Source organism: Dermochelys coriacea, chromosome 15 (assembly GCF_009764565.3).
Source record: "Dermochelys coriacea isolate rDerCor1 chromosome 15, rDerCor1.pri.v4, whole genome shotgun sequence".
Classification (NCBI taxonomy): Eukaryota; Metazoa; Chordata; order Testudines; family Dermochelyidae; genus Dermochelys; species Dermochelys coriacea.
This window is the reverse complement of record NC_050082.1, coordinates 30,174,654-30,201,689: the sequence shown is the minus strand read 5'-3', so window position 1 is coordinate 30,201,689 and position 27,036 is coordinate 30,174,654. Positions and strand designations below refer to the sequence as shown.

At 37.3% G+C, this 27,036-nt stretch overlaps 1 protein-coding gene across 6 annotated transcripts in view; it reads right to left on the bottom strand.

Annotated features, from left to right (window-relative positions):
- Positions 1-27,036, bottom strand: part of GRK3 (G protein-coupled receptor kinase 3) — a 132,994-nt gene that overhangs the window by 70,888 nt on the left and 35,070 nt on the right. For all 6 annotated transcript variants that reach the window (XM_043497847.1, XM_038373697.2, XM_038373700.2 and 3 more), the window contains one exon: positions 3,099-3,172. In XM_043497847.1, the coding sequence (XP_043353782.1) occupies positions 3,099-3,172 (74 nt within the window). The remainder of the gene's footprint in view (positions 1-3,098; positions 3,173-27,036) is intronic.

Here is a 27,036-nt window from a genome sequence, read left to right as displayed (position 1 = left end):
GACTAACAAATTATGCATCCGATGAAGTGAGCTGTAGCTCACGAAAAGTTTTTTTTTTTTTATTTTATAATTGGATCAGAACAACTACAAAACCAAAACTCAGTCACATTAATGCAGCGAGCTGCAAACAGTCACATTTCATTCTTGAGTCAAGCTCTTAATTCAGCTCCAGTTGCAATTGAAAAGACTTTTTATTCTGCCACATAGAATGCTCCAAGCCAGGAAGATGCAGCAACCATTTTTGCCACAGTTCTTAAAATTCTGTACACAGTGCCCTCAGCTGATCTTGAATTTCCATGCTCTGCAAAATTGTGGTAGTTTATATCTCATCTGCAGTTAATTACCTTTCATTGTTGCAGAATCCATTATGCAATTGTCACCACTACATTGATTCAACACCATGTAATCTCCTTAAGATTACTCTTTAAAACTACTAGGAAGCTTCAGTTTGTGTAGAACCCAGCAGAGCGAGATGACATGCATGCACTGCACCTGTGCATCATCCAACACAACGGATCCAACATTGGCTTTCAGTACTCTTCCAAGTGCATTTCAAGGTGTTGGCTTTAATCTGCATGTATAAAGACCTATATTATTTGGGACTTGACTATCTTAGATATTATTTTTCTGTCTATGTACACCATTATGACAAGGGATATAAACTGAAGTGTTTTTGCTGACAGTCTCTAAATGTGTGTTTCTGAAGACTGGAGGCAGAATCCCTGATAGTAGAACTTGATCCCACAGTATGACACTGTGGCCAAAAGACCTAATGCGATTGTGAGATGCACAAATAGGGGAATCTCGAGTAGGAGTAAAAAGGTTATTTTACCTCTGCCATTGGTACTGCTGCTGGAATACTGCGTTCCGTTCTGGTGCCCACAATTCAAGAAGGATGTTGATAAATTGGACAGAGTCCAGAGAAGAGCCACAAGAATGATTAAAAGAATAGAAAACATACCTTATAGTGATGAAGTCAAGGAGCTCAATCTATTTAACTTAACAAAGAAGTGTTAAGGGGTGATTTGATTATAGTCTACAAGTACCTTCATGGGGAACAAACATTTAATAATAGGCTCTTCAATCTAGCAGGGGAAGGTATGATCCAATGACTGGTAGTTAAAATTAGACAAATTCAAACCGGAAATAAAGTGTAAATTTTTAAAGGTGAGAGTAATTACCTATTGGAACAATTTACTGAGGGTCGTGGTGGGTTCTCCATCATCGACAATTTTTAAAATCAAGATTGGCTGTTTTTCTAAAAGATCTGCTCCAGGAATTATTTTTGGAAGTTCTCTGGCCTATGTTATACAGGAGGTCAGACTAGATGATCACAATGGTCCCTTCTGGCCTCAGAATCTATGAATAACAAGCTTGTCAAGCCCACATTTGTTAACTTCTGAGAACTGTGCAAGTCCACGTTTTTCAGCCAACTCTTTGCTGAATGGGTCTGAACTGACGCAGTCTTCATTTTAACTTTCTTGTCTTTATTTTCTGATTTCTGAGTTACTGATTAAACTTTGCAGAAAAGGAGCAGGAAAATATAATAAAATTCAAGTTTAAAAAAAAAAACAAAAAACAGAGTCCTCATTCTAAAGCAATGTTACATACCGATCTTGCGTAATCCAGGTGAAGTTTTTTGAAGACAAATGGTAATATTCAGGATATTCCATATCAGCCCGTCCTCTAGATCTCAACCAATTACTGATGGCTAGATTAAGAGGTATATGCCGATAGCGGACTCTTACTTTGCGTTTTTATAACAAAAATAATGTAAATGTATATTAAAACTGTATACATCTCTCTATAAATCTTTATGCACCACTTGTCTTCTTAGATTAGAAACGTATTAAAATGTAGGGACTGTGTCAGTCTTCATATGTATATACACAAATAACAGCTGGCACAATGAGGTCAGGTCCTGATTGGTGCCCCTGAGTCTACTGTCAAATAAGTACTAAATAATAAGATATGCAACTAGGTACGCAACTCGATGCAACTTGGTGATGTGCAAGATATGCAATTCAGTGATGTCTATGGAGATTGCACGTGCACATCTGCAGGAAGAATAAAGCCCCTAAATGCAATTTTAAAAGTACACTGAAGGTTGCTCTTAAAAAAAAAGTTTTAATCAATTTGTAAAGAATAAAAAAATACCTAGAGGCTTGACACGCCTAATAGTCCAGCCTGCAGCTTGCTTTCAGTTTCAGCTTTAGCAAGAGTCACAGCATCCAGAAATAGCTGGAAATATTTCGCTTCACTACAGTACATACAGTAACTTCACCATACGCTCAAGGGAAAAAGGCATTCGTATATCTACACTATTCCAGTCATAAATCATGATTCTTCCCCCTCGCCCCTCCATCAGCCTATTGGTATTTTTGAAACCTTCTTTGGGTGCATCGATCTGATAAATGCCAATATGGTTAAGATTCAGTCAATATGTTTTTTCTTACATTATCGTTTTCATCAGCCAAAAGCCTGTACACCCCAGTGGCATTATAAAGCCAAAGACCAAATAAACTCAACATGTCTTCAAGCGAAGGTATCTATTACAACTGCACTTCTTTAAGTGTTCTATTAATCCACTGTTACAGAAACACAAGAAGCTTAATAAAAAGACTTAGTCTCAATATGTATAGTTATACCAAACAACAGTACAGCTGGAACATAAGCCAGCAAAATAATTTCTCCTTTCAGCATTCCATTTTGTACTGGTTAAATGTGTGATCATTATCAATGTGATACCAAACTAAATCATCATAATCTCCTTACAAGCATATATGATTTGAAAACTGTACAAAAAACAATTAAATACTTTGATCTAACATTTTATTTTAAAAAGCCTCTTATATACGTTTAAAAAGCTAGCATTGTAAGATCCAAATGTTACTTATCACCATTTCTTATGAATCATTAATCTACTTAAGGAAACTGAAATAATACATCCCCCTTTTCCTCCATTCTACCCCCCTCCAGTGCCACCCATATGTTCTTCCTACCAAGCCCCAGCCACAAACACAAATACACTTGTTCCTGACAAGACAGTAATTAAGCTTATGACATAGAACACCAATAGAAGATAAAAAGTTTCTTACCTCTTCATAAAATTTCAGCTGAGGGACAGCTTCATCAATTTCATTCATACAATAATCTTTAAACAGCAAAAATCCTAAAATAAATAAAAAACACTTTAGAGAGGAAAACATGAATTAACATGGTCACTTTCAGGATGTATAGTAACCAATATTCTTTTGGAATTTTTTTGTTCCTCTGTAAGTATGGTTAATGGCTGAAGTATATCAATTACAATTATTTAATGTCTGTACAGTATTTTGAAAATATATAGTACTATATAAGTATTGCTATTAACTTATTCACATGAGTTGCATTAAACAATCCTTTTTCATTTGCTTGTAACTGTATAAAATGTTACATTGTGCACTGAAATTTTTTATGCCTGGCCTCTGACCAAAGGTGAATTTTTTCAGAAAACTTGAATAATATCCATCTCTGAGTTTTCCACAAATGAGGAGGGAAATTATAGATATACTTTCCTGTTTCAAACAATTCAAACCACATTTTATAGTAATAACAATACCAGCACCACTTTTCTAACCTACTAATACTTAGATCTTTTTTACCCAATATTTCAAATACATTTTGTAAACAACATAGTAACATTAAATTATTTTCAAAGACACTTGTAAAGACTTGAAAACATGACTACTGCAGTCTATCTGATGATCTGTTCTTTGATTTCCAAAATGGGATGTTGAGCAGAGTGTTTTTTCACAAGCAGTGGTCAACAAACATTGTTTTTATGTATGTCTGAGCTGACATCTGCTATCCTGAACTATCTTTTTGCTCAGCTTAACATGGATCTCTCTTGCCAGCGTTAACTGTTATGGTTATCTGCAAGACTCTAGGAGCTGTTAGTATACGTGCTTTCAGCTCACTTCAGCAACCAATATCTTTTTCCTTACTTTCACTTAGTAAGTGCTCACTGAAATCATAACCAATGACAGATGTGGTCATGAAACACTAAGGTAGAGTTGAACAGGCTGTGATGCTGACAGACCAGCTCAGATCAAAGCAATAGGTCAATTCACTTGTTTGTGAATATCAAAGTAGGATTAAGCATTAGTATGAGTTCTAACTAATTCATTCGTATGCTACCAGAAATCAATAGTGATGTTGATTGTATTGTTTTCATCTATATATATCCTGTACTTAATTAACCCTATATCAGAGGTTTGTGCTAGTATTAAGATAAAAATTTACCTGATGTGTAAACTTCCTGAAAAATGAATGTTACCTGAATTGCTCTCACTTATCTATTTCTATAGTAATGTAATGGTAGACAATTGCATAATGTATATCACTAACTAAAAGGAAAAGGAGTACTTGTGGCACCTTAGAGACTAACAAATTTATTTGAGCATAAGCTTTCGTGAGCTACAGCTCACTTCATCGGATGCATTCCGATGAAGTGAGCTGTAGCTCACAAAAGCTTATGCGCAAATAAATTTGTTAGTCTCTAAGGTGCCACAAGTACTCCTTTTCTTTTTGCGAAAAGACTAACATGGCTGCTACTCTGAAACCTATCACTAACTAAATTACTCATCAAAGAAATCTGGTGAATGCTAAAGAAGGGCCTAAGGACTTTAGCCTTCAAATGCTAATTTCAAAGCAAGTGGTCATTGATGCGGGGACTTGAGGTCAAAGACTCAAGATGCATTCTTCATCAAAGGAAGCACCCATATGGGCGAAGGAACCTGTCAGCTTCTGTGAGCAGGATCTATAACTGCTGATATAAGAGAATTATCCTGTATCTCTGGACTGATTAATTCTACCAGGGAGGAATACTGAGAAACTCGACAGAGATCCCTAGAGCCATTCTAGGTAACCCTGAGAGATTTATGGAAAGCAGAGATGTAGTAATCTGCTAGTTACCACTTTGGACTTATAAACTTCGACTCAGTAAATATATAGTGTTAATATATTTTACCTGCTTTAACTTCTCAATAACTTTCATTTCTTTTCTTAGCGAATATATCTTTAGTTACTTTCCTAAAGAACTGGCAACCAGCATTGTTTCTGGCATGAGATCAAGAGCATCCATTGACTTGAGAAAAAAGAAAAGGAGTACTTGTGGCACCTTAGAGACTAACAAATTTATTAGAGCATAAGCTTTCGTGAGCTACAGCTCACTTCATCGGATGCTCACGAAAGCTTATGCTCTAATAAATTTGTTAGTCTCTAAGGTGCCACAAGTACTCCTTTTCTTTTTGCGAATACAGACTAACACGGCTGCTACTCTGAAACCATTGACTTGAGGTAAGTGATTGGCGCTTTGGGGCCAGGAGTGACCTAATATGTCGTGATTTTTGGTTTTAATAACCTTTCATCACAAAGTCCAGTTTGTCTGGGTGATAAGATTGGCTGGAGAGCCTAAGGGAACTGTCCCTGACTCCATGGTAAGGCTAATATTTGTTACAGTCTTTGTGAAATCTAATTTATAGAATATACGACCAGTTGGACAGCATCTGCCCTGTTTCCCGACAGTCTGACCTGAGATTGGCACGCACAGTTGTGAGCCACTCCAGACAGTGACACAGCATTAGATTGTTTTTTGTTGGTGATGGTTTTTAGTTGCCAATGTGGTGCATCTTTTACCCTCCATTGTTGTTTTTTTTATTTTATTTTATTTTTAAATTTTGACTTTATTTAGGAAGTTTTAAGAGGTTTACAAATCCTATGCGTGTAAATATGAGAGGAAATACAATTATTATTACAGTGAGCTTTTGATTAGAAAAACATTATACAGTAATATAATCATTGGCTCTCCCTATTTAACAGATGTTACCAAGTTACAGAGTAAGCATCTTTACACTAACCATGACATTGTTTCTAGTGGTTTAATTAAATTGAGTGAAATCTCTAATTACACATATTTAAACAAACCAGGCATGTCTAGCAAATGTTACTATTAAAAAAAAAAACCTGGACAGGCGTGCTTGGGGTTTTTTTGTTTTTTTTTTTTGCAGATGAATGTACTTTGACTATTGAATAAATAGTAATCAAATATCCAAGTATTTATTTGTCCTCTATCTTGCTCGATATAATACTGGTGCGTTAATTTTTTCATAACAAACAGCTCCCATATTTTTAACCATTTCTCTAGAGACAGACCATGTTTTTTTCCAATGAGAAGCTCTCAGTAGCCTAGCAGCTACTAGCAGATGTGGGATGAATTCTTCATTTCCTTTTGTGACCATTTCTTCTAGGAAGCCCCAGGGAGGTTACCAAAGGATCATTTGGTAATAAATATCCAATAATTTGTGATAATTGGTTTTGAATTGCATCCCACTAGTCTTTAGTGACCTGGACATATCTACCATAGATGCATAAATTCTCCTCTTTCAGCACAATTTCTCCCAAATGTATTCCCTTTCCATCTATCTATATTTTAACCTGAATGGCATAAGGTACCATTGAAACAGTATCTTAAAGAAATTTTCTTTTATTATGCTACAGCCAGAATCAGGAGTCCAGAGGGGAGTTGCAGTAAGTCTGAAGAGAAAGCAAGTCTGGAGCACAGCAAGGAACGGGCAGAAGCAAGAGCAAGACGAGGAACAGAGTTAGACCAAGAGCAAGGCTGGGGCAGGCTAAGGCTTGGGGAGGTGGGGGGGTCTCTTGCCCCTGTCAGGCAAGAGAGATTTCCAACCCTGGAGTGATGTTGAGCAGACTGAGCTGCTGTTCTTCCTGTGAAGTTGACATACCTGCCCCGAGAGTCACCAGACCAATTCCTGACTTGTGGATTGGCTGCAGCCTAGCATAGGAATGAATCACCCTACAATCACTTCTACTAAAAAAGAAAAGGAGTACTTGTGGCACCTTAGAGACTAACAAATTTATTAGAGCATAAGCTTTAATAAATTTGTTAGTCTCTAAGGTGCCACAAGTACTCCTTTTCTTTTTGCGAATACAGACTAACATGGCTGCTACTCTGAAACTTCTACTAAAGTTAGCTTTCTGTATAAAGCAGCTCTTCCAGGAAGTTGAGGAACATAATGGCTGACTTGAAAGTACTGGTACCATGGAAGAGTGGACAGTTAAAAGTAGTTTTGATCTCTAAATAAGTTAGAAAAGTTTCTTTGCTGAATAGCTGGCTAACCATTTGTATTTCATGGCTTTCCCAGTCTTTAAAGCTCTTTGGTTTGCAATTTGGGTTGAGATCTTGATTGGTTGCAATGGGAGTCACTGGCAAGGGAAAATAACTTATTTTTTCTCAAGTTCTATCAAAAAGCTGTAGAGCGGCATTGGGATGTGTATACATTTCTGGAGGGCATGATTTTTTATAAGTCTATGATAGCCTAGTGATATCTTCACTGCCACAATTTTCTTGTTCAATTAAAAAACAAACAAACAGTATTTGGCTGGGTTAGAGAGCCACCAGTCCCTTACTGTTTTGAGCTGATTAGCTTGAAAGTGCCATAAAACATTTGGAATAGTTAATGCATGCTCCTTCATCGGTCTGTACAAAGTATCTACACTCTCTCTTTTTATGACCTTCTTTCAGGTGCATTATTAGCTTATGTAAGCAGTTTGCGGGGAGAGAAGTGGGGGGAGGTTGTTGGGTTTTTTTTGTTTTACAAAAAACATTTTATATATTTACACTTTCTTGGTCATAACAAAAGGACAAGAACATAGAAAGAACAGTTAATTGTGGAATACCACAACTTTTTTAGCAATAGTAAAAAGACAAAATCTTTCCACATTATTCAGTGGACTAAGGTTTTTCCTTTATAACCATAAGAGTTTAGAAGGAGATCAAGTTGGCTTTAGTGAGGGTTTTTTTCACCCAGCAAATCTAAAATAACAAAACAAAAATCTCACATAAAAACAATGAAATACAACAAACAGCTTGCTTAAAAAAAATTAAAAAGGATCCACAGATTTATAATACAGTTCACACATTATTACACACAATGCAAAAAATAATTTTATAGAAGAACATTCTCCAAAAGCCCAGGATCAAGCTTCAGTAGAAATTAACGTAAGAATAGAAAAACGTGCATGTTTAAAATTGGGTGAGTCAGCAAATATCCAAAACTAGCACATCTAGTTTATTTACTTATTTTACATGACACATAACCCAATCTTAATCACACTGAAGTCAAAGGAGGTTTTGCTACTGACTTCAGTAGAAACAAAACCACATAAAATGTAATGCCAGAAGAAAAACTGAGAACCACGGAGTTGGGTGATTTAATTAACAATGCTGCTGAAACATGACTGAAGTTTAACCTGACCTCTGAAACTAAATTGCAATACTGCTAATGTATTCAGATTATCACTTAAAGTGACAATATCACTTTACTCCCACAAGAGAGAGAGAGAGAGAGAGAGAGAGAGAGAGAGAGAGAGAGAGAGAGAGAGAGAGAGCAGGAGGAAGACCACTCCTGAGGATGTGTCAAGCAGAAAAAGAAAATCTTGATTTGTAATATGCAAAGTTAAGGCTGCTATTATCAATCTATAGCAGCAGCACTGAGGAGGGTCTATTCTCCCATGGATAAATACCTAACTCCTTTTAACATCAGTGAGAGTTTCACATTCCAATCTGAATGGACACTAGCGAATAATTTTGAGAACAAAAAAAAATAATGAACACGAAATAATTATTAGACTCTCATATATCACAGGTAATGGAACCAACCCCAGTGGGGGATGCTACAGTGAATAACTATGTTTGGAAGTAGCTTCTTTATTATAACAATAGGTGGCAGCAAAGGGCCTCTACAGTTGGCTTTGTAGCTTGGCAGCTGACAAGTTTTCCCTGTCCATGAGCTCCTCAATATGGTGGCAGTATTGTCTCAATCAGAGACAAGGTAAGCCTCTTTAAATCACAAACATTTAATTGGAAAAGCCTACTAATTCCTAGCAGTTTTAAATGTTAAATCCAAAGGCAACATACTTTACATTCAAACTTGTTTCTTTCTAACATTCTCCATATCCTCATTAAACAACAGAGATTCTAGTCACCACAAATGCATCTTACTTATTATTTAGAACTTCGTTAATCTTTGAACAATAGAAAACAACTGATTAGAATTGATAGAATTATCTATGAGATATTATGTAGCTCACAGCGAAGAAATGGGAAAATCATATTGTGCAGAAAAAGGCTTATTGGACATGGAAAAGACATTTTCAACCATACACTTGAAAGAATGATACCTTTAAAGTTGATTTGATATTAGCTCTGGTATCAAACCAACACTTGTCCCACTCTGTAAAGAAACAATACGCAACATATTTGAGAGCACAAAAGTTTTTCCTCTCTCTTTTCCAGCAGGTAGGTTGACCAAAGGACCAGATTTTATTTAAATAACTTTTGTTTTCAGTTTTATTCTCAACACAAAGAGTTGAGACTTAACTAATAGCTGATTACCAAATTATATTTTAATCAAATATTTTTGAGTTAAACAACCTTAAAATACATTTTCCTTCCTTTTTCAAAATAAAATACCATGTTACAACTTACAGAAAAGCTTTATTTTAAGTTACTTAAAAACAGAATTATAACAGAAATGCTAACACAAGTTAAAAAGCATGCTGTTAACATGAATCATAATTAGACAAATTGAAAACACAAAATAAGAAAAGACATTAATTTAGAAACAACTTAATCAGGAATCATTCAACATTCAGTCATGTAGCTTTAGCATTAAAATCACCAATAATCCCTAGCAAAAAATGCCATGAAGTCCACATGCTATGATTGTTAGATTATTGTTTTCACTCAATCACTTCAGAAAAATATCCTGCACTATATCCTGCACTCTCCTCTATAGGGTGACCAGATGACCCAATTTTATAGGGACAGTCCCGATTTTTGGGTCTTTTTCTTATATAGGCTCCTATTACCCCCACCCGTCCCGACTTTTCACATTTGCTGTCTGGTCACCCTACTCCTCTATCACAAACAATGCATTTATTCTATTTCTATATCACAATAAACACTTTGCTAATGTTGCTTTTCCATTAAGCAACTGCTGTAGTTGTCATGAGATGTTATGGGAAAGGGAAGTAGTCCATGCAAATCAAAGATGGAATTGGACATGATCCAGAAGCAAGACTCTCTATTAACATGTGGCCAATACTATGAAAAAGTTTGAGAACTACTAAAGTCTTGTAATATGTTCAGAAACATAATACACCAGAACTGTAGGAAATAATGTGGCATTTATTACTGGATCGGTGGGCAACCCTTACTTTGTTTGACTCAGCAGTGAAAATACTTGAGGGTGAGGAAATATTGTAATTTTTCTTTTGTCTCTTATCAGAATAGATATGTATTATTTTTAACATAAAAGAATCCAGTGGATGTTGCATTTGTTATTTAATACAATACCATATTATAGCCTGATATAAACATACCTCAGCCTGAGGTTATACAATAGGTGCAATCTATTGGTTCAAATGTTTGCTGAAGTGTAGAGAAAACTACTGTATTATAGTTTTTAAAAGACAAAACAAGACAACAGCACTGTTGTCTGGACAGAGGGAGGACAAAATCATTTCAACAACAACAACTTCTTACTATTAAGAAAAGATCAATAGTGATCAACTTATGCAATATCAAGAAATAATTCAGCCAGCATACTGAATCTGAAGAATTTCATACATTAAAAAAAAAAGGCTCTTCTAAATTGTCCATATTTTTTTTAATCAATGTGACAGATCATCACTTTTGCAATATTAGATCTAACAAAAGCAATCAAGTGCTGATCACAAACCACACATTTAGGCTTGGAAGGGTCAGGTTTTTACTGGTAAATATCAATTTCACAGTACACGCATCAATAATTATAGAAATTTCGAGATAGGCAAAGTAAGAAAAATGGTGCTTGAGATCTTTATTAGAGTTTGATTTAAGGATATTTATTTTGTACATATTGACGTGATGTTGACAATTTGTTTTAATGGATATAAAGCTTTAACTTTTTGAATCTCAACATCTATTGTCATTAAATAATTACAGTCTGGCTTCCTCACTGTCTGACTCCCCCTCATAATTTCCCACAACTGCAAAAATTTAAATGGATAAAAATAAAAAAGCTTTAAAATAAAAATCAATAGTAGCTGTCAAAATTATTTTAAAAATCTAATTTTTCCAAAGCATACATATATTCTTTGAACTCCCCTATCCTTAAACTTTAACAGATTACATAGGAAACCCATATTTAACAGATCAAAGCAATAAAATAAGAAAATCATCCATATGTATGACTCTGAGTCATTTGTTATCATAGCCTACAAAAGCATGTCTTAGAATTCAAAGCTTACTGTCTATTCACATATCAGAGCGGTTGATCAGCCTTTTGGGGCACTACTATCTTTAGCTTTAGTTAGGATCCAACTTAGATTTCAAATTTACATATACTTTGTCCTACTTGGTTGCCCCTGATTTAGCCAGTTATTGTGAAGATGCAATAATTCCCAAGTCCATAGTGGGATTCTGATTAGAAATCTTCAATGCCATGTTTCATTCAGGTAACTTATTTACATGTCATTCTGAAGTTTAAATCTCTTTGTCTGTAATCAGGATGGAAGTCTGACTAGACCAGGCTTCTTGAGGAGATTCCCAAGACTTCCTGCTTTCGGCCCAGCAAGAATCACCTTTTTTGAGTTTATGACATTTTAAAAAATTTAGAAGTAAAGCACATTTTTTCAACCTTTAAGATTACTTTGATCTTAGGAAATTTAAAAAATAAGTTTGACTCAGTTTTATTTTACTTGACCCGGATCACCCCATTCCTCATAGAACTCTTCCTCCTCCTTCTCTAATACTCTAGGGGAGACAATGTTAGGATATACATCAGAAACAAAAAACCTAAAGGGCTGTATACTTTGCCAGTTATTCAGTTAGTGGTACTAATGAGTATTGTTTATTACAAAGTATGTGTAATTAACGATGAAAAGTACAATCAAATAAAAATGCTAGTATGGAAACTGAGCACATATTGGTGCAGGTTTACATCTAGAAAGCAAACTGCATCCTCTTCCAAAATAAATGCTTTTTTATTTATATGGCCCATCAACTTTGTTACTTTTGCATAGTTGTTGAAGAAGCTTAAACAGAAGCACAGAAGACAAGGCAGGCCCCAAGCAAAAAATTTGCCCCAAGCTCCAAGACCATAACTGCCCAAGCAAAAAAAAAAAAAGATAAAAGGATGGTTGGAATGCCACCCCAAGCACGTGCTTGGTTTGCTGGTGTCTAGAGCTGATCCTGACAGAAGGACAGGTTGTTTACCAGTGACTAGAGTTCTTTGCATATGCTGTCTCTGCAAATCCACACTGGAGGAGTTACAGGCTAGGATTCACAAGTCCACATAACAGTTTGTTAAATTTGTAACATTTATCTTAATTTACATTTTATATGGGGGAGTATAGGCAAAAGTACTTTTATATCTTTGACCACTGAGTGTTGCCTTGGACCTTACTTCATCTATCCAATTGATAAATTTCTGTTGTGAACATTACAAAAGCTAAAAAATTGCAAGTGAAATTCATATTTGTTGATCTCTCAGCAGCTACATTTACAGAACTAAAGCTCATCTGCTAAATATTTTAATTTAGTTTGTACATGATAGAAAGAATGAACACACAGCAAAATAATGCTGAATTAATTGGACCTGTATTTGAACAATGAACTAAGGAAGACTACAGTCATGCAATTACTGAAGTATTAAGAGGCTATTAAAAAGTGGCACAAACAGTGATGAATGCAGTCAAAGAAAAATCTCTGGCATGCTCCCAGCAACCGGCTCATTACTCAAAAGAAAACAAAGGCAGCTGCTGGAAGGAGGAGAGTGTGAAAATATACCAGCAAAAAATTTCTATCAATGCCATGCTAAATATTTTTGTCCTATTTAGACTTTCTCAAATTTTACAAAAAGAAAAGGAGTACTTGTGGCACCTTAGAGACTAACAAATTCATTAGAGCATAAGCTTTCGTGAGCTACAGCTCACTTCATCGGATGCACGAAAGCTTATGCTCTAATAAATTTGTTAGTCTCTAAGGTGCCACAAGTACTCCTTTTCTTTTTGCGAATACAGACTAACACGGCTGCTACTCTGAAACCTCAAATTTTACACTGTGTTATAATAGAAAAGTAAAGGCTGGTGGCAGCACTGTGGGAGGAACAACAACATTTTTTGTACCTGCCTCCATTACACTGATCTCTTCTTGCTAGCTTTTCATTTTCTCATAGTGCTAGGAGTACCTGACAGGAGCCAGGAGCTAAGGAGGACAAGACCAGTTTCAGATGGCTAAGGGAATAATAAGTAGAAGTAACTGGATGAAACTGCATAAAGAAAACTGAATTTCTAAACATTTATTAAAGATAAATAGAATAGTTAATTGTATTAATTATTCCTGAAAATGTATGATAAATATTCGGAAAAACGCAAAAGTAAAGTCAATTACAGTAAGAAGCAGCTCCTTCCTCCCACCGCCTCCCCCACCCCAAATTTACTGAAGTGCCATTGCTCAAATTGTTCACAATTAGGCTGGATAAAATACTTGAGAATCTACCATAGAAAACAGACAATAAGCAATGTAACCCAAACAGCTCCTTAGCCAAACTGCATCCTTCTACTCCTAGATACGGATGGAAAAGACTGTGAGAAAACTCAGTTCTGGAAAATAGAAATTAGATTTCATATACATACATGATACTTCATATCACCTTCCCAGTTCAAAACCTTCTTTGATTCCAGATCAGTTTCACTCAATATTGCACCCTCAGCAAGTTTGCAGATGACACTAAAGTGGGAGGAGTGGTAGATATGCTGGAGGGTAGGGATAGGATACAGCGGGACCTAGACAAATTAGAGGACTGAGCCAAAAGAAATCTGATGAGGTTCAACAAGGACAAGTGCAGAGTCCTGCGCTTAGGACGGAAGAATCCCATGCACCGCTACACACTAGGGACCGAATGGCTTGGCAGCAGTTCTGCAGAAAAGGACCTAGGGGTTACAGTGGACAAGAAGCTGGATATAAGTCAACAGTGTGCCCTTGTTGCCAAGAAGGCCAATGGCATTATGGAATGTATAAGTAGGGGCACTGCCTCCAAATCGAGGGACGTGATCGTTCCCCTCTATTCAACATTGACGAGGCCTCATCTGGAGTAGTGTCCAGCTTTGGGCCCCACAATACAAGAAGGATGTGGAAAAAATTGGAAAACCTCCAGCGGAGGGCAACAAAAATGACTGGGGACTGGAACACATGACTTATGAGGAGAGGCTGAGGGAACTGGGATTGTTTAGTCTGCGGAAGAGAAGAATGAGGGGGGATTTGATAGCTGCTTTCAACTACCTGAAAGGGGGTTCCAAAGAGGATGAATCTAGACTGTTCTCAGTGGTAGCAGATGACAGAACGACGTTTTTAAGATCAGGCTTGACAAAGCCCTGGCTGGCATGATTTAGTTGGGGATTGGTCCTGCTTTGAGCAGAGGGTTGGACCCTAGATGACCTCCTGAGGTCCCTTCCAACCCTGATATTCTAGGATTCTATATTTAAGAAAAAATGGTTAATATTTTATTAAAAAAAGATAAAGCATTTTTATCTCAATGATGTACCCACAAGCAGAATGCTTATTGAAAGAAGTTGAGGGAATCAGTATACATGCCTACTGTTTCCAAACGACAGAGTCTGCCTTTCCACTTACTGGGTGCCGTGCCTGGCCCACATGTGCAACTCACTGCCAAGAATGTGGCAAGACAATTTTGCTGAATTTTTTTAAAAAGGGGTCCAGGAAAAGCACTTGACCATAATATCTGCTCCCAAACCTGGACACAGTGTCAATATTTCGGGTGACTGGGCAACAAAATGGCAGATGAAATTTAACACTGATAAATGAAAAGTAATGCACATTGGGAAAAAAAATCCCAACTATACATAGACAATGCTGGGTTCTAAATTAGCTATTACTACCTAATAAAGAGATCTTGGAGTCTCCATGGATAGTTCTCTGAAAACTTCTGTTCAATGCGCAGCAGCAGTCAAAAAGGCTAACAGTATATTAGGAACTATTAGGAAAGGAATAGAAAAAAAGACAGAAAATATCATAATGCCACTCTGGAAATACACGGTACCCCCACACTTTGAATACAGTATCCAGTTCTGGTCACACCATCTCAAAAAGAATATAGCAGAACTGGAAAAAGTTCAGAGAAGGGCAACAATGTATGGAGCAGCTTCCGTACAAGAGGAGATTAAAAAGATTAGGGCTGTTCAGATTAGAAAAGAGACGGCTAAGGGGAGATATGACAGTGGTCTATAAAATTATGAATGAAGAGGAAAGAAGTACTATTCACACTTTTACACAAAAACCAGGGTCACCCAACGAAATGTATAGGCAGCCGGTTTAATATAAACAAGAGGAAATACTTTTTCACACAATGCACAAGTAACGTGCAATGCACTGCCATGGGATGATGTGATGGCCAGCTGGGGGTTCAGAAAAGAACTGGATAAGTTCATGGTGGATAGATCTATCAATTGCTAGAAGCCAAGATGGTCAGGGACACAACCCCATGCTCCGGGTGACAGCAAACCTCTGTCTACCAGAAGACAGGTGTGAATCACTCCATCCACTCTGTATACTACCCCAGAAGCTCTGACACTGATCACTGTTGGAGACAGAATATTAGGCAAGAAGGACCATGGTCTGAGCTCTTATGTGCTTAGATATTCAACCCACATGATTTCAAGTGTCAATTACTCCTTTCAGGGACCGATAAGGAAATTTCCTCCTTCCTGAACAGCACTGTACAGTACCAATTCCACAGGTGCAAATATAGTTCTTCAAGTTTGCTCTAAAGGCCTTCAGGCATAAAGAACCATATGCTGGTGGTATTAGTATGATATTATATAAAATGAGACACAGGCATTCCTTGAGACATATGTTTTGACTGCCTAATATCAGAGGCACTAAATTTTGCCACATAAAACTTGCTAGTTAGCGCACACATTATCTTTCTTATGATGGGACAGGACCCAAGAATGGGATCTACAGAGGACAGTATAACATTCAAAGTAACACATTCTAGAACCTATGTGGTACATTCCACACAAACACTTTCCTTTGAAAGAAGGATTTCTATGTTTTAAAAGGATTAACTGCAACTAACCCATAAGGGAAAAAGAACTGGTTCCTTGAATATCACTCTCTTTCTTTAAACAGTTAATAAAAACAGATGCATATTGCACCTTACAGTTAAGTATGTGAGGTTATTTCATCCACCAAAACACAAGTTTCCCATATCACTTCCAAATATGGCTCACAGTTTATAATTGGAACAAACATACTCTATGTAGATCCAAGTACAATGTGATACCATCAGAATGAGTGGCAGAAGCACTGCCAGATGTATTGTTTTTATGATGAAAATATTAAAATCTCGACTAGACCATGAACACTGGATAACCAATTACTCAACTCAAGAATAGCTCTGCAGTGGAATACTTGTCTAATTCTACTCACATTGTAACTAACAGGAGCTTTATGCAGTGCAGCTGTAGCCATGTTGGTCCCGGAATATTAAAGAGACATGGCGGCTGAGGAAATATCTTTTACTGGATCAACTTCTGTTGGTGAGAGACACAAGCTTTGAAGCTTACACAGAGCTCGTCTTCAGGTCTATAAAACATACTCAAGAGTATCACAGCTAAATACAAGGTGGAACAGACTGTTTACTATTCAAGGTGAAGTGACCCATTAACACCCCTCCAGTCAAAGGGCAGAAAGAAAGGAGGGAATTTGTTGTGGGTTATAAATTGTTATAAGCAGCCATAAATCCAGAGTCTGTATTCAGTCCATGATTTTTAGTATCTAGCAAAGTTTTGAATTTAAATTCCCAGGCTCATCTTTTGAAGGTGTTGTGCAAATTTGCTTTGAGAAAGAGAACTGAGAGGTCAGATATTGAGTGATCATTTTGTGAAAAGAGTTCACCCACAGCTGATATGGTGTTTTTGTCTTTTATCATTCTATCTACCTTATCACACCCACACTAGCATCAACTTCCTGGATAATACGATCAGCTTCAACAGTGGAACCCTGCAGACAAACTATATATCAGAAACCCACAGATCACAACACCTACATTCACAGATCCAGTAAATCACCTCAAACACATCAGGAAACCTGTAATCTACAGCCAGGCACTCAGATACCAAAGAATATGCTCCAAGGAAAAAGTCCAAGATAGAAATCATAACACACTTAAAATCGCCTTGGACACTCCACCAGAGAAACAGATTGCATCATGAAACGGGGCACACATACCCCAAGAGAACCAGCTCCAATATGGAAATAAAACACCCTTCGACAGCACACCCCTAGTTGTCACCTACCATCCCACGCTGGAATCCATATATGGTATCATTAAACAATTACAGCCCATACTCGATGGGGACCACATCCCAAAAGAGATCTTTCCTAGACCCCCTCTTCTGGCCTTCAAACAACCCCCCAACCTCTCCAAGCTCATCATCAGAAGCAACCTTCCCACAGACCAGGACACACCAACTAGCCCAATAAAAGATATTATCTCACCCCCCTTGTCTCTCTAATGCAGTGGTTTTCAACATTTTAAAATTTTCAAACCTCTAAAAATTTTCAAATGGAGGTGCAGACCTCTTTGGAAATCTTAGACAGTCTGTGTGCCCCCAGGGGTCTGTGGACTAAAGGTTGAAAACCTCTACTCTAATGGAAGTGTTACCATTTGACTTCAGTGAAGCAAGCCTAGGTCCTAAGAGGCCAGATTTGGATAGTAATTTCTTTTTATATTGCTCCTGGGGCAGTGCATTTTTTCCAGAGTACAATAGCTCATTTTAAATTTGACTGCCAGGAAAAAAATTTTCAGAATTTTCTTTATATATTTTAATATTAGGCGATATTTACCTTCCATATTGTCAACATTAATTGCATGCACTTTGTAGAACATTTAAGGAAAGTCTAGTTCACTTTTTCTGTTGATTCAACAAGTTATCAGCCTTTGAAAGAAAACAAGCTTTTTATCACATTCTATTATGTTCATCTTCAAAAACAAACATGCTACTCACACCTTCTTTAGTCTTGGCTTGTTTTTCACAACTTGTGTAATTGCCCTTTGTGAGTCGGACACGTAATCAGATGTTATGCTATATGAACTTTCATATCTTTCCATTATGCCCCAAAGTCAGGCAGCAATTCAAACTAAAGTTCACAGTAAGAACAGAATGCCACAGCCCTGTTTTTTTCACCCTTAATGAGTTCGTCTCATTGTCAGGAGCTAATCTTCTTTTAAGTGTTTTAAATTGAAAATTTACTAATTGGAAACTACAACTCTCAAATCAATAGCCACACTAATTGACAGAAGCAACATTGAATAAATGACAACAGTAGGAAGTTCAAGAACTAATGAGTAGCATAATGAGCTTAGTAAACTACACAGAAAAAGATGATCAAGACACAGAAAGGAAAAATTAAAGATAAGTTAATATTATGAACCTAAAATTATGTTGAGCAGAAAGGATTGTTTTTTTGTTTTTTTATAGTTTTGCCTGAAAGAATGCTTCTACCTATACTATGTACAATATATAGAACAACTAGATCAGTGTTTGTTAGGAGCAAAAAAATACAATGCATATTTTTCTGCCTTTCCTGTTGTTACTTAAAATATAGACCACATCAACAATATATACAGGAGTACAATATCATATAGCTCCATATTTCCACTCTCTAAATAATGTTTTCATAACCTAAAGTCTTTGGAAAATATTTCTTTCTTATATTTATGCACAAAATATCAACCAGCTCTTACAAGTTGTCAGATGGCACAAAATGCAGGAACTCTTTCCACAGAAATGCTGAGATACTGTTCAAATGACTTCTGGCTTTCCAAGACTTGTTTCCCCTTCACACACATTGCACTTTAGAGAGCTTCACTTCTATATCTTTCTTACATTGGACTTTCTTCAATCGATCTATGATTTTTAAATCACAAATGGAGGAATTTGATATCTTTTCTCATTATCTGAAAATTAGTATTCTGTAACCTGATTTCAGAAACTCTGGGTGAAATCCTGATTCCAGGGAAATCAATGGCAAAACTCCCAATCACTTCAATGGAGCAAGGATTTTACCCTTTATTATTTGTTATTGATTGGAATCAGGAAATGTGAGACTGGGTAAAGTCAGGTACAGTTTGTAATTATCCTAAAACTGTAATTAATAGTTCCATTGCTACCCCGACCTTGCCAGTGGCTCTATATTTAGGAGCTTACTATCCTTTATATCTGGTTTATCAACTCTATTTTTGTTATACTAAAGCACACATCCCCCTATGAAGTTACCATGTGGTTTCTATGCCTTCCATTCTACTTTGTTCATCACTCCCCTCTAGCTGCTTGATAGATAATCTTGGATACCTTGAGGTGGGTTACCATGGATATGCAGTGATGCCATGACAGGCTGTGAGCTCTTCTCAAGCAGCCATGGACTAGCACTTTTATTCACTGGACATTTAACATAGTTGGTTTATTTATTTTCTTCTAGCAATTTTGTATCCAATCCTCTGCAAATGCCACTGCTTTACATAAGCTTGCTTCTTTTTAGCTGTAATAATGCTAAATTCTTGTGTTCTAAAGTGACGTCTATGGGCCTTATCCTGCTACCCTTACTCATGCTGAGTATTACCTTACTCCACAGGAAGTCCTACTGAAAACAAGTATTAATGGAGGAAGGTATTACTCGACATGATTAAGAATGGGAGAACTAGGCCTTGCTTTGCAAATATGTACCATTTTTGCTAGACATTTAATTGTCATTAAGATGAGCTGTTTCCTTTATGATCTCTGTAATTGACATCCCCTTTGCTGTTTTTTTTTTAAATATATTTTCTTCTTTCCTCTTTTCACTTATAAATTGGTGGGGCATATTTAAGATTGAAGGTATCTTCTCATTTTAAGCCTAATATTCAATGCACACACTCTTAACTTTATCAAAGCCAATGTACTTTCAATTTCATATGCCACATTACACCTCAGAGTAGAATTTTGGGGAAATTAAAAAAAAATTCCTTTAGTTTTAATTACTATGGATACAAAATGGTTTATTTTCAAGTCTGGAAAACTTATTCATCAGGTAAGGGAGGAGGTGAGAGGGAGCTCACCTTCAAGTTTGATTAGTCTAGAGCCCAAACATCAACATACGAAAGTATCTCTGAATTTGTCCCTATCAGAAATTATTTGAATTATATTAAACAGAATTCTATATAATCCTCAAAATCAAAGAGGGCATCATACCAGAACATGTGGTGCTACTGCAACAAGTTCTCACCAAAAATCATGAAAAGCTAGCGGCCTAAGTAGTACTGGCATTACGTTAAACCCTTATGGATTAATTTAGTCACCCTGTTCAAGGCACCTGGATGCTTTGCTACACTTCAAATGTCACTTCTTCATTTTCATTAAACTGCAGCATCTTGAGCAGAATGTCAATTAATCTAATGCTATAGAATAGTCAGAATTAAAAAAACAAAGCAAAACAAAAAACATACCCAGGATGGGACTTGGAAACAAATCTTGGAAAAAAGTCTACTGATCCAATACGGACTGGAATTTTACCAACATCACCATATAAATTAGATTAAAACACCTTTCTTTCAGAAAAACAAGGACCTGGGGATTACAGTGGACGAGAAGCTGGATATGAGTCAACAGTGTTATGCTGCCAGTGTTATGTTGCCAAGAAGGCTAACAGCATATTGGGCTGTATTAGTAGAAGCATTGCCAGCAGATCGAGGAAAGTGATTATTCCCCTCTATTTGGCACTGGTGAGGCCTCATCTGGAGTACTGTATCCAGTTTTGGACCCCCCCACTACAGAAAGGATGTGGATAAACTGGAGAGGCCAGCGGAGGGCAACAAAAATTATTAGGGGGCTCGAGCACATGACTTACGAGGAGATGCTGAGGGAACTGGGCTTAGTTAGTCTGCAGAAAAGAAGAGTGAGGGGGGATTTGGTAGAAGCCTCCAACTACCTGAAGGATGGTTCCAAAGAAGATGGTGCTTGGCTATTCTCAGTGGTGGCAGATGACAAAACAAGGAACAATGGTCTCAAGTTGCAGTGGGGGAGGTCTAGGAAAACTATTTCACTAGGAGGGTGGTGAAACACTGGAATGGATTACCTAGGGAGCTGGTGGAATCTCCATCCTTGGAAGTTTTTAAGGCCTGGCTTAACAAAGCCCTGGCTGGGATGATTAGTTGGGGTTGGTCCTGCTTTGAGCAGGGGGTTGGACTAGATGACCTCCTGAGGTCTCTTCCAACCCTAACTTCTATGATTCTATGAACAACAAGAAATCTTCCTAAAGCAGAAAGATACAAAACTGGCTAGGTAAATCAGTCACAAACTGTTAAAGGACCAAATTCAGCCCCAATATAAATGCACACAACTCCACTAATTGGAAGCAGGGTTGAATTTGGTCCAAATTGCTGATACAATATCTTTCCGGAAATCAATGACCGCAAATTAATAAAACAAAAAGAACACTTGGGTAAATAACATCAAGCTGTTTCCCAGTGCTAACTAAACAGCCTCTATGGAAATTAAATAATAAATTAAAAAAAGAGCACTCTTGAAAAAAATTCCAAGTAAAACTAGAATTTAAGCACATAACATTTAACACTAAAATTGGATGAAAACACAAGCAGCCAATGTATAAACCCAGTTAGTATCTGAAATCATCTTCCACCGTTATTTCTAACTGGAAACAAGGAAGATTTAACTTATCTTTTACATATTAAACCTACTTATGGCTCTGCTCTTCAATAGTTTGGAACCTTTCAATAGCATGAATTTATGGAGAATTTACTATTAAAATGCACAACTCCTACCCCAAACTGTGGATAGCCCATGCCATAACAAATAGCGATGGAAAGACCTGTTGGGGCATATTAAGCTATTTTCCTGCCAGTACAGGATTATTCCCCAGGGCATGTTTTCTTTTGCATATTTTCTTCAACTTCCCTTCTCTAATATAAACACAGAGCTGCATGCACATGTTTTAAAAAACTGAAATAAAAATAGTAAAAAATAAACAACTCTAACAACCAAAACACAGCTACACAGAGCATTCTTCCCCTAGGAAGAGGAGGGGAGAAATAAGGAATGATATGACTGATGTTAGTCATGTACTACTGGCAGGCATTCAGATACTACAGTGATGTGACAGGTTTCAGAGCAGCAGCCGTGTTAGTCTGTATTCGCAAAAAGAAAAGTACTTGTGGCATAAATTTGTTAGTCTCTAAGGTGCCACAAGTACTCCTTTTCTTTTTACAGTGATGTGGGCAGTGTAAGAACCTGTATCGCATAACATAGAACTGGACTCAAATTAATCAGAGTTATCCAGATAGCTTGTTTAGCTTAGAGACTAACAAATTTATTAGAGCATAAGCTTTCGTGAGCTACGGCTCACTTCATCGGATGCTGTAGCTCACGAAAGCTTATGCTCTAATAAATTTGTTAGTCTCTAAGGTGCCACAAGTACTCCTTTTCTTTTTGCGAATACAGACTAACACGGCTGCTACTCTGAAATTTGTTTAGCTTATGTCTCAGCCACCTGTAGAAATCAGTAAAGACAAAAAGGTTTCAAGCTGTATTGTAATATAAAGAAAAATCACTATTTGCAAGTATACCTTTGAATATATTTTTAACAAACTGTAATAACAAAGGGCACATTAATAAACTGTCTTAGTCACCTGTTTACCATGTGTTCGAGTATGCCTTCAGAATTCTGCATACAGAGAGCACAAAGCAGCAGAAAAGCTGTTTTTTTATCTACTATATAAACTGTACAAGACAATGACTACAGAATTTGGAAAATGTATATCATAACATTTTAATGTGTTGGTTAGAGGACTAGGGATTCTTTTTTAGAACCCATTTTAGCAACATATGGAGATTATTGATTTTTTCTGCTCCAGAAAGATGTATGTCGAGTAAAGCTGTTTTCTGCAGCAAGTACCTGATGTAAATTGTGCAATCTAAATTTCAAATGACTCTCTACACTGTAGATTGCTTTCCAGATCCAATGACAGCAGCTTAGCTTTTAGTACTTCCAAAAGGTTTGGAAAGACAGCCATCAAAGCATCAATGCTGACACCATAATTCAAATGATGAAAGGATTTCCAAAGAAAAAGAAAATGTGCTGCGTTTCTAGTGTGCAGCTGTGAATCACTTAAAACCAAAATCCCAATGTATGTGCTCAGACTTTGTTCACTCAAATTCCCACTGAAGTCCCTTAGAGTTTGCCTCAAAAAAACTCCGTAAACTGAATAAAAGCTTCAAGAATTGCCCCTTTCCGTATCACAGATATCATAGGTTGTCTTTTTTAAAATGTATGAAAATGACATAATTGGAAAAGGGGGTATTCTCTCTGAACCTCACTGTAACACATACCTTTCATATTTTGCTTTCCTGCCATGCACAGAATTCCAAATGCCCGCAAAAGGAGAACCACATGCACCCGGAAGGCTAAATCGCAAAGATTAATTCAACGCTGAAGATGTGAAAGAAAAATAACTGATCTACTGAAGAAAGAAAGCATCTAATGAGAGTGTTAAGGTTTATTTTGTAATGACAACTAAATTGTGTGATTGAAAAAAGATGTAAAAACCCTGCACTTTAAAAAGATAACTATATTCAAATCAAGGCATTTCATTTCAGCTATTTGGTTGTTACAGAGAATATGAACTAAATTCCTCTACTAAGTGTCACCTCAAGAAAAAGGATAATTTTTAATAGCAAATAAATATGAAACATGAAATCCCCATTTTCACATTAATTTACGGTACTCATATAATCCCATTCTTGTTATTTTGTCAGTCTCCCTGCATCCCAAGCATTGATGTTACTGTGAAGAAATGGGTTACAGTTCAATTTATCTCCTTTCATCATTTGTTACTGACAAATACACAATGAAGTAACACCATTTCTGGATTTGCTAAAGGCAAATTAGAATCCACATCCTAACTGTTGTAAATTATAAAACCAATATTAGTAAGTGACAAAAAGTTAGAGTAATTGTAATTTATAACTCTGCAACTCACACTTTATAACTCCGAGATTTGAGCGTGTCGGGTGAAAGATAACTCCTGTCTGTCCTCAAATCCAGAAATACTCCTATAAAAAGTATTCAAGATGTAGGGGTCAAGGACAATTTCTCAAGATTTATTTGTGGGCCTAAACTGTAGAAAGAGAAGCTCTCATTGGAACTGCTAACAGCAACTCCTGATAAGATCAGTCTTTGAGGAGCCAGTCTTCAAGGTAGGGAATGACTATTATTCCTAGACTTAGACAATGGAAGTGGGAACTTCCATGATTTTTGAGTAAACCCTTGAGGTAGAAGCAAGGCTGAAGGGTAGGACACGGTACTGATGATGACCAATTATGAAATGAACAAATCTTTTGTGAAAGGGATGAATTGCTACATGGAAGTAAGCATCTCTGAGGTCTAGACTCACAAACCAGTCCCCAGCCTACAGGGAGGGAACAACAACTGTTAGGGTTTCCTGAGTTTCAGATGTGTTGTTCATTTGTCTGACATTTAGTATTGCCTCCAACCCCTCTTTTTCCTCCATATCAGAAAATACCTTGAATAGAACCTTTTCCTTCGTGTTGCAGTGGAACTGGTTCTATGTCCCTAGACTTAGGAGCAGTGGGATCTCCTGTCTCAGCAATTGATCATGAGAGGGGTCCCTGAAGAGGGACAAGGAAGCAAGAAGAGAGAGCAGGATGGAGGTAAACTGGATTGTGTAACTGGATGTTATGGCCTCCAATACTCATCTGTCTGATGTTACAATCTCCCATGCCTGTTGGAATAGAGAGAGGCAGTGTACTAAGGAAAAGGGGTGGTATGATGCAGCTGAGAAACCTTGACTAGTGGAGTGGTTCAGACTCTCGACCAAACCCTCACAACTGGCACTGGACAATGTTGATGGCTGGAATGAAGCAGCCGAGATAGTCACTGGCTTCTTTTTTAGAAAATCTCAACCTCTTAGCCAGCAGTTCAGATGGTCTACGGAAGGTGGAAAATTGAGCAGGACAGGATTTTTGTGCCAATTCAAATCTGCTAAATATTCTTTTATTTGAAGGCATGCATATTCCAAAAGATCTAAGTGTAGCCCCAGAGTCCTTTAGGGTATGAAGTGAGTTGTCTGTGTATAGTTCACTGTATGTAAGTCCTCAACAGTTGATCGTACTTCTCATGGGAAAGCGGACAGCTGAAGCCAGGAAGCTCATCTTATCACAACTATGGTGGAAACAGACCTGGCTGAAATGTCAGTTGTGTGAAATGAAGCCTACAATATTTGCCAAGAGCTGACCCTCCTTTATTACGCCACTAAACTGGTCTCAATGTTCCTGAGGTAAGTGGTCAATAAAAGCATTAAACATCTTATAATTCAGATAGTCATATTTCGACATGAGCGCCCGATAAGTCATTATCCTGAACTGTAATATCACCAAAGAGTAGCTTTTATGACCAAAAAGATCTAGTTGTTTCTAGTCTATGTAATATGGGGTAGCTTTTGGAATATACTGTCTCTCCCTTTCATTAACTGCGCTCATGACAAAAGAATTTGGTGCTGGGTGTGAAAATAAAAAACTTGCAATCCCTGGCCAGGACATACTATTTTTTAAATCGGCACACTTGAATATAGGGGGTGCTATTGATAACAGAACTAGAGGGTCTGGGCCTAGGTCCAAAGCCAGTCTTAAGACTTGCTTCATCGTTAATAGTCTGTACTTAATATCCCTGTTTTTAAGGGATAGTCTCTTAAAAGAAGTGCAAACCTTGCACTTGCTGCGGATATGTGAGTCTCCCAATCAATAATATCCTGAGAATGCCCATTGCTGATGGGAATAGCTTCTCGGCAGAAGAGGCACCTTTTAAAATCCAGAGAGCCCAGCATCCCAGATACAAGAAAAAAAATTGACCCCTCAATAAAGGGGGAAAAAAACTTTTTTTGGGGGGGGGGGAGTGGGAACAGCAGTTCCAACAACTACTAAGTATCCCATACTAACTAACTGAAGAACTAACAGTATATACTATATTCTATCACTAAAGAGGAAAATAGGCACATACTAAACTCCATCTCAAGGCAGCTCAGAAGGAACTGCGGGCGGTTCACCTGCACAGCCCCTATATAGCCTCAGTACAGCGCATGAAGATGTGTAGGAAGCATACACAGGATGAGCAGGCATTGCTAACAAAAATCTCCAATCAAAGGCACAGGGAGCATGTTCACTGCAGGGACATGACTTGAAGAACGGGTGTCTTGCAACAGAGGCAATATTGAAATCCAAAAGACAAGCATGCAACATCCTAAGGTCCTGGTGTCAAGACGTCTTGGGTGGCTCACAACTGTGAGTGCCATTCTCTTGGCAGACTGCTTCAAACCAGGGCTCAAACTCCAAATTGGTTGTGTGTTCTATGCTTACATTTCACCAACTAAATATTAAGAATGAACTCCTCAGGCACTACAACACCCTTAACACGGAGTCACAGAGTCCCCTTGGACAATCTTGCCACCCAGGCAAACTTGCCTTTGTGACAGATAGTCCCTCCCTTACACCAAAAAACCACAATAATATTCAGTTTACTCCCAGTCCAAAAGGACTAGTTACTTACTCCAGGTCAATTGTACCTCAGATCTCTCACCAAAAACAATACTAAAGGTTTATTAACTAGGAAAAAGAAATAAGATTTATTTACAACATTAAAGCAGGTAAACATACACACACAAATGAGTTACAGTCTTAGGTATCAAAAAGTAATAGACGCTGCTGTAATGTGCAAGCTCTAGCTGTCCTTCAGGGCCAGCCCAGGCTAAATGGCTGGGGCTCCCTAGTTTATGCTTAGAAGTCTTGCCCTCTCCCTGAAGTCCAAGCAGCCTAAGGATAACAATTTTTTCTTGACAG